This window comes from Ixodes scapularis, unplaced genomic scaffold, assembly GCF_016920785.2.
Source record: "Ixodes scapularis isolate PalLabHiFi unplaced genomic scaffold, ASM1692078v2 PGA_scaffold8__174_contigs__length_109621045, whole genome shotgun sequence".
NCBI lineage: Eukaryota > Metazoa > Arthropoda > Arachnida > Ixodida > Ixodidae > Ixodes > Ixodes scapularis.
In genome coordinates this window covers 31101388-31118317 of record NW_024609883.1, presented here as the reverse complement: position 1 = coordinate 31118317, position 16930 = coordinate 31101388, and the positions used below count along the sequence as shown (strand labels likewise).

General features: G+C 46.1%; 1 protein-coding gene across 2 annotated transcripts in view; it reads left to right on the top strand.

Annotated features, from left to right (window-relative positions):
* LOC8031081 (copine-8) overlaps window positions 1-16930 on the top strand; it is a 40292-nt gene that overhangs the window by 8883 nt on the left and 14479 nt on the right. The window contains exons 9-14 of one of the 2 annotated variants that reach the window (XM_029972487.4): window positions 6539-6642; window positions 8850-8996; window positions 10320-10395; window positions 10870-10920; window positions 10997-11058; window positions 13973-14201. In XM_029972487.4, the coding sequence (XP_029828347.1) occupies window positions 6539-6642; window positions 8850-8996; window positions 10320-10395; window positions 10870-10920; window positions 10997-11058; window positions 13973-14201 (669 nt within the window). Of the gene's footprint in view, window positions 1-6538; window positions 6643-8849; window positions 8997-10316; window positions 10396-10869; window positions 10921-10996; window positions 11059-13972; window positions 14202-16930 lie in introns of both variants that reach the window. The other variant, XM_042286608.1, reaches the window with a different exon arrangement.

Genomic DNA, 16930 nt, shown 5'->3' with positions numbered 1-16930 from the left:
ATTCAAAGTGACGACTGCTTGGTAACTGATAAGGGGTTTCGTTATAAGGATGTAGAACAATGGGAGGACGACAGACGAGGCATTTCACTGGAGGGAACACCGATGCTGCAGTCAAGTGAATGGGAAGGTTCGATAGCTGATTTTCTTAAGTTTGGTTGTGTTCGATTAGCTTCAAGTTTGAGCCACCCACGGCGGTCGGTGCGCTGGCTATTCATCTTGGCTGCTTTTTGCCGAAAAATCTTCTGGACCACTCTGAAGGATTTGGGCTGATTTCGCAATTATTTGATTTCGGAAAGCCTGCTCGCTGCAAATGAAGAATGAGGGAAATTATCTGTTTTCAAAAGGTGGGGGACGAGTCTCGCAACGTTAGAAGCTGTCACGACATTATGATCTATCGCGCCTCCAATATTTATATTATACCCCCGTTCGAATTAAGCCAACAGCAATATACGTCTACATTGCTCAGGTTGACCGGTCACAAAAATACTCATTTTTTCCGTTCAGGATTCGAAGTCAAGTTCAGTGCCAGAGAGGTTCTGCGTGAATCTCCAATGAAGACTCTCTTCAGTTTGTCCGCATTCGTCTCCGTGCTACCGGCTAGAACCATTTGGTTAAGTTTAACTTAGTATCTCTCTGTCTGTCAAATATACTTTTATTCAGCAGTTCACCTAGTAGCTAATTAACTAAGGTCATATTTCAAACCGAAGAATATACTAATATCGCTTTAGTGGGACGTAGTACGTAATATAATACATAACCCGCTCGTCAAAATGACTTCTCGATTGCTACTAAAACCTGAATTGAAATACGAGTACCAGCTGCTCAGTGGGGTGCCGGTGGGTTAGCATGATCCTTGGCTCAAGAAGCGCTTGCTTAATTTTCGTAATTTTCCTGCAGCCTGTGTTGTTGACCGAGCAGACGACTGAAGCTGTTTCTTAAACGCGGATACGCACAAAAGCCCGATTTCGCGGACAGATAAGTCACATGGTCGAGGCATGCGAGTTGGCTGAAAATTACTGCCGGTGGGAGAATTCTGCAGTCATTGCCGCTTTCCTTAGATGAGCAAAACTGATTAGTATATCACCGTCTCTTCAGAGCCCATAGTTTCGGTTTCGAACGAAACCTCCGAAACGAAAGTTTGACATGAAAAGAACAAAAAAACACACTTGGAAAACAAAACTATGTTCTGCAAGTTTATGTGCACCGGCTACACTGAACAGTCTCAATTCAAATACCTATAAAATTGTTCATTAAACAAAAGAAAATCTGTTAAATTGAACGTCCCACCTGTTCAGGCGGCCCGGCCGAGCCGACGCGACCTGGACTCAGCCGTCATGTTTGTTTGGTGGTGGCGCCCCCTATAGGTCGCTGGAGTCGCGAATACATACTGGAAAGTGGAAGTGTTCCTATTGCTGTGGGTTTCGCAGAGGTCGATCTACCTTAGATCATCTTGCGCGTCTAGAAACAATCATGCGGATAGCCTTTGTGAATAAACAGCATTGTGTTTCCGTCTTTTTTGATCTGGAGAAGGCCTACGATACAAAGTGAAGATATGGCATCCTCCAAGATCTGTATAGCTACGGGATTTGCAGTCGCATGCTGCGATGCACAAGAGACATCTTGTCAGACGGGACCTTCCATGTTCAACTGGGTACCACCTTTTCAGATTCATTTGTTCAAGAAACTGGAGTCGTTCATTGTGGCATCTTTTTTTATTGTTAAAATTAACTACCTTGCTCGGACGCTGCCCCGTTCTGTTTTCTATTCGTTGTTTGTTGACGACATCCAGATTTTAGCCTCCTCTTGTAATATGTCTGGGTGCGAGCGTCAGTTACAGCTAGCCATAAACAACCTTAGAAAGTGGGCCGACGAGAACTATTTCAAGTTCTCGCCTGAGAAGACCGTTTGCATACCATTTTCTTTCTGTCGAGTGCTCTCTTTGGATCCTGTCCTTGAATTGTATGAACCGACGCATGGGATTGATGTCGCTGAGTTGCGGCGGCACTGCAATCGCACCTGATTGGCCAGGCGGGCCAGGTAGGGGCAAAACAGCGAGCGCTTTGCATGTGCCACGCGACATTTCGTCATGTAGCAAAGCTGTGTGGCTGTTGGTTGTGCCGAAAGGTACTGCAAAAGTAGTGAAATAATATTCCACAAGTTCCCGGCGTATGCTGACAGACGCAAAAAATAGATAATCTGCTTGGATCGCACAAAAATGGTCGCCTTGCACGGACGACTGCTTGTATGGTAAGCCTTCATTAGAGGTCAGTGCGCAGCTTCCATTGCAATCTTTATTCCCAGCACTGAGTCACTCCTATAAGTAGGGAAACCATCATCTGATTGAGACCACCCGGACGTTTCTACGGTGTGTAGACAAGTTGCTTCCCAAGAGTTTCTCAATAGCTCGCTAAAACCAGGCATCTTGGAGTGTAAGCTGCGCGCTGCAACGGCATCACCCTGGCTTGGATGGCGCACAATGCAGTGCCTTGAGACGTTCAGAGCTTGCAGTCTCGTACAAAGCCTTTGGCGTAAAAAAGTGGAGTTAAATTTCAGACACGAATGACTCCCGATATATTCGCACACATAGCATTCAACCAGTTCTTACCAGACTCAAAGTAGTTGTAGGCCTCGAGAGACTCGTACGCTTGCACCGTGTCGGACATAAATTAAATCTGTGAAAAGACCAGGGGGGCTATGTTGCACGTTTTGGACTCCCAGGAGACTAGGGAGAAGGAAGTGACATCAACAACGCTCTTTGGATGTTGATTGGTGGAGTCGCTGATGACGCGTTGTGTGGTGCTGCTAAGATATGTTCATTCAGACCTACGTCACTTCCATCTCCCTAGTCTCCTGGGAGTCCAAAAAGTGCAACATAGCCTCCCAGGAAGACGGCAATGTGCGACAACGTGCGTTGGCATTGAACTTTATGTCATGTCCCTGGCTATAGACTCTATCCTGCAGGAAAAAATAAAGAGGGCTATTTATTTTGTTGACTCTCAGACTGCTATTTGTGCAATAACGTCTTTGGAAACTTCCAAAAATTTGCTTGTACAACAACGGTTCTTCATGTGGAGGCCATACTATAAGATTTTGTTGTGTGCCGAGTCACGGGGGACTAGAAGGTAACGAGGAAGCTGACAGACTTGCTACATCTTCAGATGACCTCCCTCAATCTCGCACAGACTTACTCTATCGGGACATCGAGCTTTAATCGAGTCGTCGCTTTTTCGGACATGGCAGACAGAATGGGACGTGTGACGCTATACTAAGCCCCACGTGACCAAGCCGGTCCTTGGATCCTGGGAAAGCTCTTCGTTTAAGAACAGATTTCATGAAGTGTTCATGTGTCAGCTTTGAATTGGCCACTCCTATGTCGCCCACAAGTATCTACTGTGCGGGTACGATTCACCAGTTTGTGATCGCTGTGGGGACTCACTTAGCAGACTGCATATTTTGTGGCTCTGTTCAGAGCTCGAAACAGAATGTCGAATTCATTTTCTGGAATTCTTTCGGTACCACATCCCTTTTCGCCCTGCGCTCTTATCAGTGTTGAGTAAAGTACCATATTTATACGAATATAAGTCATCCTTTTTTTTTTTGGAAATGTTCACGAAAATTAAGGGTCGACCTATAATCGTTAACAAAAAATTTGGACTTACATTCGCGACCAAATTTGGTGACCCTACTGAGGGCATGAAGCTATCGAACCACCGAGCCGGCGTCGCCGTAGAGCTGCGCCGCTTCTTGTTTCAAAAAGCTTTTGGTGCACGAAAACAGCCAACAGCCCACCCCCCCGCCCGCCCGCCCGCCCGCCGTGGCCGCCGTTCTCGCGCACATCCCTTGGGCGTCGGGTTTCGCCATCAAGCCTGTAGCGTTTCGCCATCGGGCCTCACTGGGGGCAGGGGAGAAAGGGAGGGAGAGGAACGCGATGCACTTAGCCCACCATTCATCTCCTTCACAAACGGGCACAAGAAAAAAATTAAAACAAATACGGTGGCTATTTTTTCTTGTAACTTGCAGCGGCTCGCGTGTTGCTCACTATGACTTGCTGCGTTGCTCTCGTCTTTGAATTTGGTCTTTCGCCGCTTCACCCCTCTCCACCTTCTTTCTTCTTGTCGTCATTTTACAACGGTGTCAGTGAGGTATTGTTGCGAATTTGCGAGGATGTCTACCAAGCTGACGAAGCTTCGGACGACGATGACATGTCTGGAAGGTCTGACAATGAATAAGTTTTTGGCATTGCCCTGTGATTTAGCTGAGAGTGCTGTAAATAAAAGTCTGTTTCTTTCTTTTGCCCTGACTTTCCCCTGTTCCTAAAAAAAAAAAAAAAAGAAAAAAAAACGACCCATATTAACCCATATTATTTATTTATTTTTTTATTATTCTTGGTGGGTTTAATAAATAGGGGTCGATCTATTTTTGTGGTCGACCTATTTTCGGGTAAATTTGGTATATCTAAAAGGTACTTCAAGTAAAGTACAAAGTAAATGAGACATGATGTACTTCAAGTAAAGTAGAAAGTACACTGGGTGCAATGTACTTGAAGTAAAGTACTATAAATACAATGTACTTTCAAAGTGAAGTACCAGTATTTTAGCACAATCATTTATGATGCCCTTTCATTCCCCGATACTGTGATTTTTTAACTGGTATGCATTGCCCAGGAGTAATCAGGAATGCATGACCTATTTAAAAAAAACAGTGGCGAATATTTGGTAAAGTCAAGTGGCCACATTTCAGGAATGGAGCCAAATTCAGAAGTCCCTTTTCTGAATTTGGCGCCGCTTGCACTAGATTGTTGCACCCAAGGGGGTTACATGTACTGGAACAGAGGTTCTCAAACTTTTTGGCCTCATGGAACCCCAGGAAGCCTCAAAAACTGCTGCAAAAGCCCCCCCCTCCTCCTCCTCCTCCTCCATATTTGCCGACCGAGAAGCAACAGATGCACAATTGTAGGCAATTCCTAATGCACAGCCTGTGGCATGAGGGGGGGGGGGGGGGGGAAAGAGAGAGAGGGAGAGGGGAGGGAGGGAGGGAGGGGGGGGTTGCAATTTGGGTGTTCGTGGAACCCATGAGACCAGCCCGTGGAACCCCTGTGTTCCCCGGAACCCAGTTTGAGAACCCCTGCTAGAAGAGAGCATGATGTCATCCTTGTACTTCCAGAAGCAATCCTCTTGCAGAGGAGTGTCCTCTCCTGATAATTAATCATTATGTGACACCTGAAATTGGGGTGCAAAAAAATTAAAGAACTCAAGTCTCAGGTGCTACATTATGATTAATTATGATGTCCTAATATTTTAAACCTCGTCACTTGCACTTACCGACCGAGAAGTTGCGAGAGTTCAAGAAGGTACGGGAAAGTTGCCCCCAGAAGAAAGGGAGCGATGCGTCGTCTGCTCACGTTTGTGGTGAGAGTAGAATGTCCCTCCCAGTATTTCTTTGGAGTTAACAAAGATTCATATTGTGATAAAAATTTAACGAAATCAAATTTGGGGAATGTACTTTCCTCGGGAATTGTACTTTCCTCGGAAAGTACCACAAAAAAATACTTTAGGTAAAGTACAATTACATACTCAGAGAATGTACTGCAAGTAAAGTACAAGTTTGCTAAACCTACTTAAAGTGCTTCCCAACACTGGCTCTTATTGGGAAACCAATCTCAGTTGTCCCCTCTGAAAGAGTTCTGACTTTTGTTAGTAGCACTGGCCTCATACACCAGGTTAAGTTTTAGCCGTTTTTGAAGTTGGTGTCTTTAGCATCGCGACCATAATAGCTTGATTGTCTTGTCAGTCTGGCACAATATAGCCTCTGTTGCTTTTGTGCCATAAAGCCTGCAAACACCACCACTGTGTCCATCACGTTATGTGGGTATTTTGTGTGCGGAGTAGATGAAGACTATGGCTTGCTGACTGAGCCATGCTGCTCTAAGATACTGACTGTTTCCAATTAAAATCGAATCTTGCAAAATAAGCTTAGCAAACCTTGAATACAAAATAAATATGTTATAGGGCTGAACTTTTGACGAAAACAACACTCTAAGGCTGGTCCACACAGCACAGTTTTTTCATGTTTTCTTGCGTTACATGCGAGTCAACGAAACATTTGTGTCTCGAATGTCACGTGCCAGGCTATATTTCCTTAAACTGGTAGCCACGCTTAATATGAAGCACAGATGTCCCAGTGGCTTGTGGCCTAAGCAAACATAACGTAACGCAACGTAAGAAAACGGCGCTGCGTGAACCAGCCTTTACACTTAGCTCGCACTCGGTTCACGTGGCAACATGACATCATTGCAGTAACTTGGCCTCAAGTTTAGGCATCATGCGACATCATGGCATTGTGTCACACGATTCGTACAAGGTTACATGACACACGCAGCACATGCCGAGCTTGTTTGCAACATATTCTGTGCATCTCTGAGTTCATTGGATGGGATTGAGACATGGTTAAACCAACACTCCGCACCCTACGATGAAGTGCCGTTCAAGGAACCTGCCAGCACGGTTTGAGTGCCCGTGTTTCTCTTTAATATTCGCAGCAAGTGGTGACCATGCAGTGGGCGGCCCACAAACTGGACAAGAAGGACTTCTGGGGCAAGTCGGACCCCTTCCTAGTTTTCTACAAGACCAATGAGGACGGCAGGTGAGGAGATGCGTTGCAAATTACCCTGCTTCGATTTCTTCATCGCTCCAACAAACTAGAGATGCGTGACATGCTCGATAATTATGTTGAACGTCTGTTTAGACGGGGGAAGTGAGTTGGCGTACGTCTTCACTTTAGATGAGAAATTTTGCCAGCGCAGTACCACTGCAAGCCCTAACGTGCATCATGCAGTAGCAATACACGACTGCACGTAGGTTTGATGCTCGCCTAGGTCGAAATGGGCAGGGGTTGGGATTGGGCCCAGGGTTCCCGGATTCTGCGGAAAAGTAAGCTTCCGCCCCACGTGCTCTGTACTGCGGCACGCAAACAGAGTTGGCCACCGATCCCACTTGTTTACACTGCCGGAGGCTGGGTGCGCGTTTGGGTGACATCATAATTAATTTTAGAAAATACTGTCAAGCGGGCAGTACGACGCCCGAATGCAGCAAATAGAATGTTTTTTTACCTCTTGGACATCTTCCGCATCTTTTATCAAATTCGGGACTGGAACAGATGGGTTGGGATAGTTAAAACTATACAAAATTAAAGCGTGGCTGGAAGAAACATTGGCTGAACATCTGTACGCATCTGTCTTTGTTTCCTTTTACCGCGCTTTTATTTTCCGTGGGCTGGTTTCACGTGACACGCTTCTGGCAAGACCTGCCACTAGAATCCATGGTAGTGCTTTTTCATAAAGAAAAACTGAGCTAGTTGGCACTTGTTGTACATGGTGATGAAAGAATAGCGCAGACGACAAGTTCAAAAGAGGAAAGAAGAACGTACATGCCAGGACAGGCGCTGTCCTGTCGTGTATGTTTCTCTTTTGTGCCGTTTTTCATCACCATGTATAGTGCTTTGCCTTATGAAAAGGGAACAGCGCGAAAATAAATGAGGGATGAGAAGAAGAGGTAACGACAGACACAGCGCCGTGTCTGTCGTTACCTCTTCTCTCGTCCCTCACTTATTTTCACGCTGTTCCCCTTTCATGATGTCAAACTAACTCGCCCAACTTTATGCATTGTTGCTTTGCCTTATGTAGTTTTATACGTGAGGGCAGTGTTTTTAACGCATAGTCGAGTTCTCTCGCGTTATGATCGACTGTGCCTGCTGAAGTAGTCGTCGACACAGAGGACTTGGTTTTTATACGTATACCAGTTGTTGTTTTTTAGTTAATGCGAGGCGGCACCTTAGAAGTTGGCTCGTCGGTGGGCAAAATGGCCTCGGCATCTGCCGCCGGGATGTGTTTCGAGGGAAAAGAAATTTAGTGAGCGGGAGTTTGTGTGACCCAAATGCATGCCCAGCCACGCTGCTTGAGTTTTGTTGTTGGCCAAGCCACTCTTGCAGCCTCTGCATTTTACCCACTCCAAGCACGATAAAAATGAAGGATCGCTTAGGCACAAGGGAGTAGAGAAATTGGCAGAAAGCATTCACCAGCACGGCCGCTCACAGCTTATTGGAAGTGAAAAGGTGTTCGTAAAGCCGTCCCATAAATATTTAAACTCTTTCGAAGCTTCATAGTTTGTGAGTCGCACACGCAGAAAACAAGTGCACCAGAAGCAGTTGACTTATTAGGCACTGACTCAAACTCTGCCCCTAGGTAAAAGCGAGATACCATAGTCACCTTAGAGCAAAATAATGGAACTAGCATATAAACACAAAACTTTTAATTTTGTGTTTGCCCGTCTCCTTTTTTCGTGGCTCCAGGGTTACTATGCCAGCTAAGTCCATCTTCCCTGCACTGTAATAGCCTGTTCTGAAGGGTTAAGCCGTCGTAATCCAATCCAGTCCAATCCCTTCTCTGCGGCAACCAGGGGATAAAGACAGAAGCAAAACACGGCGGGTCTTAAGTACTGACATTGGAGAAAGAAAGAGAAAAAAAAAAAAAAAGAAATAAAAATAGGAGAAGAAAGTAGACGATAAGTTAGGCATATTCGTTCTGCTGCGATGATTAGAAGTTATTCAAGCACTTGTCAACCTTATTGTTATACAATGCACAATGCTGGTGTTTTTCTGCAAGGTAGTCTAGAAAAGAACAGCCAGACATCAGCTTGCAAGTGATGTTCTACTGCTCCTTTGCGCATATTAAGGCGTCGACGGCAATATGGGCTTGTGGAGAACACCAATGTCCGTGTCTATGTGCCACCGTTCTGAAGGGCGGGAATGCATGGGACTTATTCTAGATTACTATGTAAACTCTATGGTGGCAGTATGTCGGCGGTGTGGAAGACGGAGGTGATAAAGAAGACTCTGAACCCCACCTGGGCCCCCTTCTCGACCAAGACCAACGTCCTGTGCAACGGGGACCTGGACCGGCAGCTCAAGGTCTTCTGCTACGACTGGAACAGCAACGGCAGGTAGGGGGTCGGGGGGGTCCCAATGTCCCCTTGTGGGGAGAAAACGCGAGGCTCGGTGCTGCGGGGGTCGTAATTCCTGACATACGGGTTTGCGGGGTTTAGTTATCTTAGAATTCGTGGCTCCTTCTGAGGGGTTTATTTTTTTTCCCACAGATTCAGTGTTTGTGATGTCAATTTTCCGTGTTAGGCAAAAAAAAAAAAAAAATTTTATTAATTCAGTTAATAAAAAAAAAACAAAAAAAACAGGCGCGAATAAGTGACTTTTTTACCGGGGAATATGCGTGTGACTCAAAGACTTGGAACATGTAAGAGTGAAAGGTCTGCAAGAATGGAACCTATTAAGAAGGATGAGTCTGAAGGCATACATTGAGACGAATTGCATCTGCAGCTGTAAACAAACGGTAATTTTTTTGTTGAAAGTTTCCTAAAATAGCTTATATAACTTTCTAATCGGATGACGCTAAGTTCTGAAACTTGGGCATCTGACCCTAACTGTTAGCCCTACATTTAGATGGAAGCTGAGCATTCGGCAATGCACAGGTCATTTTAGAGCGCAGCTCTTAGGGGCCCGTTTCCGGCTTGAGCGGCGTCGGCGTCGCCGTCGCCGTAACCGCGCGGTGCATTATGGGTAAATTTCCCCGCTAAATCTAGCGGAAAAATTTCCCCGCTAAACCTAGCGGGAAAAATTCCCCGCTAAATCTAGCGGGAAAAATTCCCCGCTAAATCTAGCGGAAAAATTTCCCCGCTAAATCTAGCGGAAAATATTCCCCGCTAAATTTAGCAGAAAAATTTCTCCGCTAGATTTAGCGGAAAAAATTCCCCGCTAAATCTAGTGGAATATTTTTTCTGGGGGGTCACGTGACCCCCCAAGGTCACATGACCCCCCCCCCCTCCCCCCCACCCCGAGAACAGGCAACCCTTAGTACCCTTCCCTCCTCCTCCTCAAGAGCTGTGCTCCAATTCAATGTTACAGGGAGTTGTAAACGGCTTTCACTTTTTTTTTTATCCACAAGAAAGACAAGGTTTTCTTTTCTTTCAAATACCTCGTATTTTTAAAGGGTACTATTTTCAATACCGATATTTTTACACGTGATTTTCTACCAAGCGATACCAGGAACAAGGTATTCTATCCCAAGATGCTATCGCAGAGTATCTTGAAGAGTACTGCCCAGGCTTGAGCCCCAACTGCCTCCTTTTTGGACTCTCTTTTAGTCCTGAATCTCGGTGCTGAGACTCGGGATGCATCGTTCCGTCACATTTTTGGCGATGAATAGTGAGAGAGGGTGCAAATGCGGCCGTTGCTGAAGTCTGCCTTTTCAGCAGCCACGACCTGATTGGAGAGTTTTCGTGCACCCTTCGCCAGCTGCAAAAGGGACCCTGCTCGGAGAACGTTTTCGAGGTCAGTCACACTTTTTTAGGACCCTTTAGGATTGCTGTGCTACAAGGCATACATGAGGAAAAGGCTTCTGGAGATGCTGTTCATCTCAAGATGCTATTCAACACTGACACTGCGAGCATAAGTCTTTGGTATTCAGTTCATAGTTCTATACCACATCATTATTGGCTCGAACTTTAACACAAATAACATTACAAGCGACCATTGGAAGCTCTGCTTGGAATCCTAGTAGGGGAGTCAAGGTGGTCTGTAACATGGCAGTCACTACAAGTGACAGGAGAGTCACAAACGTTCCCTTTTACTCCCATGCACCTTTTCACTGTCCCTTACATGACAGAAGCCTGCTGTCGTGACCGCGTAGAAAATAAAAAATGCATAGTTCCCACGAGTCTTAAAACATGAGCCTTAAATTTCACCCCAACGAATCGCCGACACATTTGCTATTTTGTCAGCCCTCACCGCCGTTTCCCGTTGCAGTGCATCAATCCGAGCAAGGCCTCCAAAAAGGGCTACAAGAATTCGGGCACGGTGAGTGTTATCTTGCGGTGCTGCCTGCACGGCGACGCTTGCGCAGTGACCTCACCGTAATACCCGATGCCCGCAGGTGACCCTCCTGAGCTGCACAGTGCGGGAACAGGCCACCTTCTTGGATTACATCCAGCGGGGGTACGTGTTTTTACGGTGCCCAGAACGTGTCTTCGACCAGCGCGCTGCCATCTTGTACCGCCCATGCATCGAAAGCAGTCCCTGAGTGGCCTCAGATTGCGTCGCAGGAGCCGGCATGTGCCATTGGATCTAGTGACCTTGACGGGCAGTGATGCTGGCGAAAAAGACGAGCAGATGCGAGGGTCGCCGTTGCCGCGTCGTCCCATCTCGCGTCTGCTTTATTTTTTGTCAATTGTCCGGTTTTTTTGGCGACCTATAGCGGAACAGGCATCTGCCACATACTCTACCGCTGCTGTTACACCACCAAGATCGCGGCAGGCAACGGCGTGGCGCTCGTGCGACGTCATCGGGCAGATACCGAGAATACCTTTGAGGATGCAACAAACGCACCACTTGAAAGCACACTCTGAGCACCATAGTTTCGGTCTCCTGGCTGATCGGAGAGTGTCGTGGTGGCTCTCGATCTCCAGCCAACGTTGCCATGCGGGCTGTTTGCAAGCGCCATTCCGTCGTAAAACAAAAACCTATAAAGAAGCGAATTAGTGAAATGCAACGATACTTTTCACGAAGGTGTTTTTACGTGGGGCATTTATCGTGCTCAAACTTCGTGAGTGTATTTGGTTTCTAAGAAAAATATAAATGCTAAAAAATATGGTAGTATTCGTATGCGGGGAAGTAAAATGGAAGCACACCATCCAAAAGATGCCACCGCTCACTGATAGTACCGGACATGCTCAAATCTGCCGGATCTACATTGGGGTGTTCACAGTTCTTGTTTCATGTGATGCCACCTGTGAGTAGCAGCGTCAGCCAGACAGTTTGTTTCCGTCTTTCTTTCTATGTGTGGTATACGCAAAAATCATATTTCTCGAAAAAATCTTTTCAGCTTGATAGTCACGCTATGAGTAAGAAGAATCTTGAGTTAGGAGCGATTCCAAAACTGCCTTAAAGTACTGAGTAAGGGCCCTCGTAAAAGTTGAAGCAAAAATGGCTACTTGTTAGATCCAAGATGCCAAATATTTATGGCAAATTGCTAGGCAATTTTGTTGAATCTGTAACATTTTAGCATCACAAACGTTTAGCGACACCCTAAGTTTCCAGTTGCCTACGTCCATGGCACTCTTCATAGAATAGTTTAACGCTTGCCAGGTGTACACTTGTTCCCTGAATGAAGCGATACTATTGCTAATCGGGCCAATAAACTTGGCAATCTTCCAGAGCCTTTTTACTCTCCTCTCCCTCAGTGCACACAGGTGGTTGAGCTCTTCTTTGCCTATCAGCGTCGAGCGCCTCACTCCTCCTCTCTCACTCGTCCACCAATCGGTATCCAACCTCGCGGTCACGCTTTTATCTGGGCTTCACGGGATGCCGAACACCCAGCCAAAGAATGCTTCAGGTTAAAAGCTGGAGAGGCACAAGGTGGGGTGGGCCCTTGTGTGATCTGACAGGACGATTTAGGAGCATCAGAGGTGTCTGGCAGGACCCTTCAAGAAGCTGCACATCTCATCAAGCCTGCTTTGTGGCAACAGACTTGGATCAAACTTTACCGACAAATGCGTGTCTGTGTCATGTGGTAAAGTGGTGTTTGCACTGGCTTCTCGGAGAAGCAGCTGTCGCAGAGAAGCACTTTGGTTACCATGCTGGGCTCGGAAGTTTGCTGGGGTGGGCGCTTGATATGCTTTTCGACTATTTAAAATGTTTCAGGAGCGGGTGCTTATTGCAACCTGAGTGCATGCTCGGTATTTTACGGTGACTTCTACTTTGTAGTTGATGCCTTCGGGGAGAAATTGGTTCCGAATCACTCCTCACTCAATATAAATCAAATCCTACAACAAAAATGTTGCACTTTTTTTTTTTTTTTGTTAAAAGTTGGTTTTGTGATGTGCGTAGCACCCGAAAAGAGAAATATGGGGGATTTGAGTGTTTTATTTGATGAGCATGAAACATTTGCCGTTTCAAAACATCAAACTTTGTTGTCTGTCTGGTCTGTTGAGGTGAGGCTCCAAGTTCGTGATGCTCGTGCCTGCAGTGTTTGTGATGTCACTGTCTATGGGTCCAAGTCTGTGGTGTGTGTGAATGCTGGTGAGACACCAAGTCTGCGACGTTTGTGTAATGTGTGTGTGAACATTGGTGAGGCTCCAAGTTTGGGATGTTTGTGTGATGTGTATGTGAGTGCTGTTAAGGCTGCAAGTGTGGGATGTCTGTGATGTTATGTGAGTTCTGGTGAAGCTCCAAGTCTGGGATGTTTGTGTGATGTGCGTGTGAATGTTGGTGAGGCTCCAAGTTTGAAATGTTTGTGTGATGTGTACGTTAGTGCTGCTGAAGTTCCAAATCTGTGATGTTTATGTGATATGTGTGTGAGTGCTGTTGAGGCTCCAAGCATGGGATGTCTGTGTAATCTGTATATGAGTGCTGGTGAAGCTCCAAGTTTGTGATTTTTGTGTGATGTATGTGTGAGTGCTGTTGAGACTCCAAGTATGGAATGTCGATCTGTTATGTTTATGTGAGTGCTGGTGAGGCTCCAAGTCTGTGATGTGTCTATGAATGTTGGTGAGGCTCCAAGTTTGAAATGTTTGTGTGATGTGTATGTGAGTGCTGCTGAAGTTCCAAATCTGTGATGTTTATGTGATATGTGTGTGAGTGCTGTTGAGGCTCCAAGCATGGGATGTCTGTGTAATGTATATGTGAGTGCTGGGGAAGCTCCAAGTCTGGGATGTTTCTGTGATGTGCGTGTGAATGTTGGTGAGGCTTCAAATATTGGATGTCTGTGTGATGTAAATGTGAGTGCTGCTGGAGCTCCAAATCTGTGATGTTTGTGTGATGTATGTGTGAGTGCTGTTGAGGCTTCGAATATATGATGTCTGTGAGGTTTGCAGTCTGTGTGCCGGTCCGTGAGGTGCGCTGCCCTGTCCAGCACGCAGATGCACTTCACGGTGGCGGTGGACTTCACGGCATCCAACGGGGACCCCCGCACGCCAGGGTCGCTGCATTACAACGACCCCCGCTACCCCAACGCCTACGTGCTGGCCATCCAGGCCGTGGGCGAGATCATCCAGGACTACGACGCGGACAAGATGTTCCCCGCCCTGGGCTTTGGGGCACGCCTTCCCCCCACGGGCATCGTTTCCCACGAGTTCTTTCTGGTGGGTCCTCTACGTGCGCCCTAGCTAACAGTGTGGCTAACTTTTGTCGGACATCCAGATTCGACTGGTTTGGCGAACCTTCCAACTTTCAGCAAAATTTGGAGAAGTTTGGCTTTCGAACAGTGTTGCCCAACTCTGCACAAAAATCTTAGACTTTTAGGGCAAATTACGTTATTGCCTAGTTTTTATTTTTTTTATTTTACAGACTATGAAGGCAAACATTAACACTTTTGGTGATTTAGTTAATTTAACGTAAAACATTCTTTGGCTAGTTGCTCCAGATTTAGTGAAGACACACTTCGTGAAGCCGTGGTCTGTGGCATCACATAACGTCACAATGACATCACATGGTGTCAAGTTACCTATACACAAGTTCAGTTTCCCCGCTAAATTTAGCGGAGAAAATGATGTCGCATAACTTTGTGTCATGTGACCTATACACAAATTACGTTTCCTCGCTAGATTTAGCGAAAAAATTGACGTCATGTCCTTCTCTATACTCTCCTGGCACAGGCTGACCCAACGGGGAAAGTGAATGAGTGAATGGCTCAATGGGGTGGAGAGACCTGGAAGGACAGCTCGAGTAGAAATGCCTGGAGGTTACTAGTGCTAAACCAAGAAGGTTTAACGTAGCAACACAATTGCGGGGTAATTTGCAATTTTTTTTATATGCCCCGAGTGCCTAAGGCATTATTAGAGAGTGGAGTGGTTAACAACTATAGGGATGAAGTAACAAAGTTCAGTAATTAGTACGGTAAAATGGCTCCTAGTTTTACAATATTAGCTATGGCATTTTGAAACTGTTGTTTATCTTCAATCGACGCTGTGGTCGTGCGAAGGCAACTTCACTCTTCTGATGTGCAAGGAAACAAAATTACTAAAAAGAAGCATTAGTTCCACAGAATGGAATCCCAACCTTATTTGGCTTGTTAGTTAAAACAATAGCCGCCTCGGTGGCTTCGAGGCGAGAGCGCCAGCCTACAGATCCCCACGTGACGGGTTTGAATCCCGGCCGAGGTGCCTGCAATCTGACTGAGGCTTATTGCGGAGAAGGCGCTGTGTAACCGAGCTTTCAGTTGCACGTCAAAAGATCCCCAGGTGGTCGAAATTAATCCTCAGTCCTCCGCTGGGGCTTGCCAGATGCCCGTCGTTGGTTTGGCTTGTAAAACCACCAAATTTTTAGGTGAAACAATGTTTGGCTCCTTAATGTGCTAGGTGGCATCGGATCGTTTTCAGTTTCCACACAGTTTCCGTACTTTTGCCGAATTTCGCATTAAAACTTGGAACTTCATTCTGGTCGAATTTAAAACTAGGCAGGGTGGCATCATTGTCGTCGGCCCTTTCTCTCGACCAGGGGGCACTGTAGCATTCGCAAGACCGCAATAAAGCCGTGTTCCAAAATATATTCCATCACGTTCCACAGTAAAAGTTTGTTTTGCGTTTCGGCATTTGAAAAACATACTCGCGTTCAGCATCATTCTATCTGCGTTATCCCGTGATAAGATCTGCGGGACTAACTCGGAGGAGTAAGATTTGGAACGATTTATAAGGTGCCGTAGCCTTTGCCAGTGTCTGCAAGACACAATCATTTGGTGCCGACGTAAAGAGGTGTCCCGGAGTCCCACCGTGCACGTCTGTCGGCCTCTGTTGACGTGCGCTAACAGAGCGTTCGAAAGAACTAGTATCTTTGAAGTCAACTTAAAGGGCCCATGAAACGAATTTCGGGCTGGAATAAATTAATTTAGATTGAGATTTTAATAATAGCACATCTTTCAGTGGGCCAAAAGAAAAAATTTACCGCATCTCCACATGGTGAATGATGTTGATTGGGGTGAAGCTCTGGTGGTGCTCGTCTGTGTAGACGCTGAGCCGGATCATGTTGAGCCTTTCGTTGGTTTTCATCCATGTCAGAAAGAGAATGTGTTGTTTGGAACGTGGTTATATACGTTTTTGAGCATTTGACCGCAGCACCCACTCGTCTATAAACGTTGAGCCAATGCATGCAAAGTTTAACGCGATTATATACGCATTTGACCGCAGCGCCCTCTCCTGTATAGACGTTGAGCGGCTGCATGCAACGTTTCATCCATGACATCCCCAGCTCTTGAGTTACTACCACATCTCAGAGCCCCCTACTCGTCCCGCAGCCGTGGCCGAGTGGTTAAGGGGACTAGAAATCCATTGGGGTCTCCCCGCACAGGTTCGAATCCTGTCGACTGCGCAAACATTTTTTTTTTTCATATTTTTTTTTGCTCTACACGAGCACGTGAGCACGAGCACCAGCAAGATTGATGTGAGCACGAACGCCGGACGGATAAGGCTTGACCCTAAGGAGCTTCGCCCCTAAAAAGGTAGAAAGTCAAAAGCCTGACTTTCGGTACGAAAATTTGAAAACATGGTGGACTATTTCGTACCTTCATAAGCTCTCTGCCTTTTCACTGTGATACATCTGCGTTCCCCGCAGCGCGTCACTGGGCCCAAACGCACACCACATGACACTGGACCTCACTTAAGTGGGGACACTACCCAGAAAAAACAATTTCTGCAAAAAAAAGTTGATTTTGAAAAATGTCATATTTACATCCATCAACATCTAGAGAGTATTCCCAGAAAGTTTCATTAGTTTATACTGCATGGTTAATTTTTTATAAATTATTTTCGGTCCTCCGATGCTAAAGAAAAGGTAGAGGTTGGAGCACTTTGAACGCATTTTTCTCCATTCCACTTTT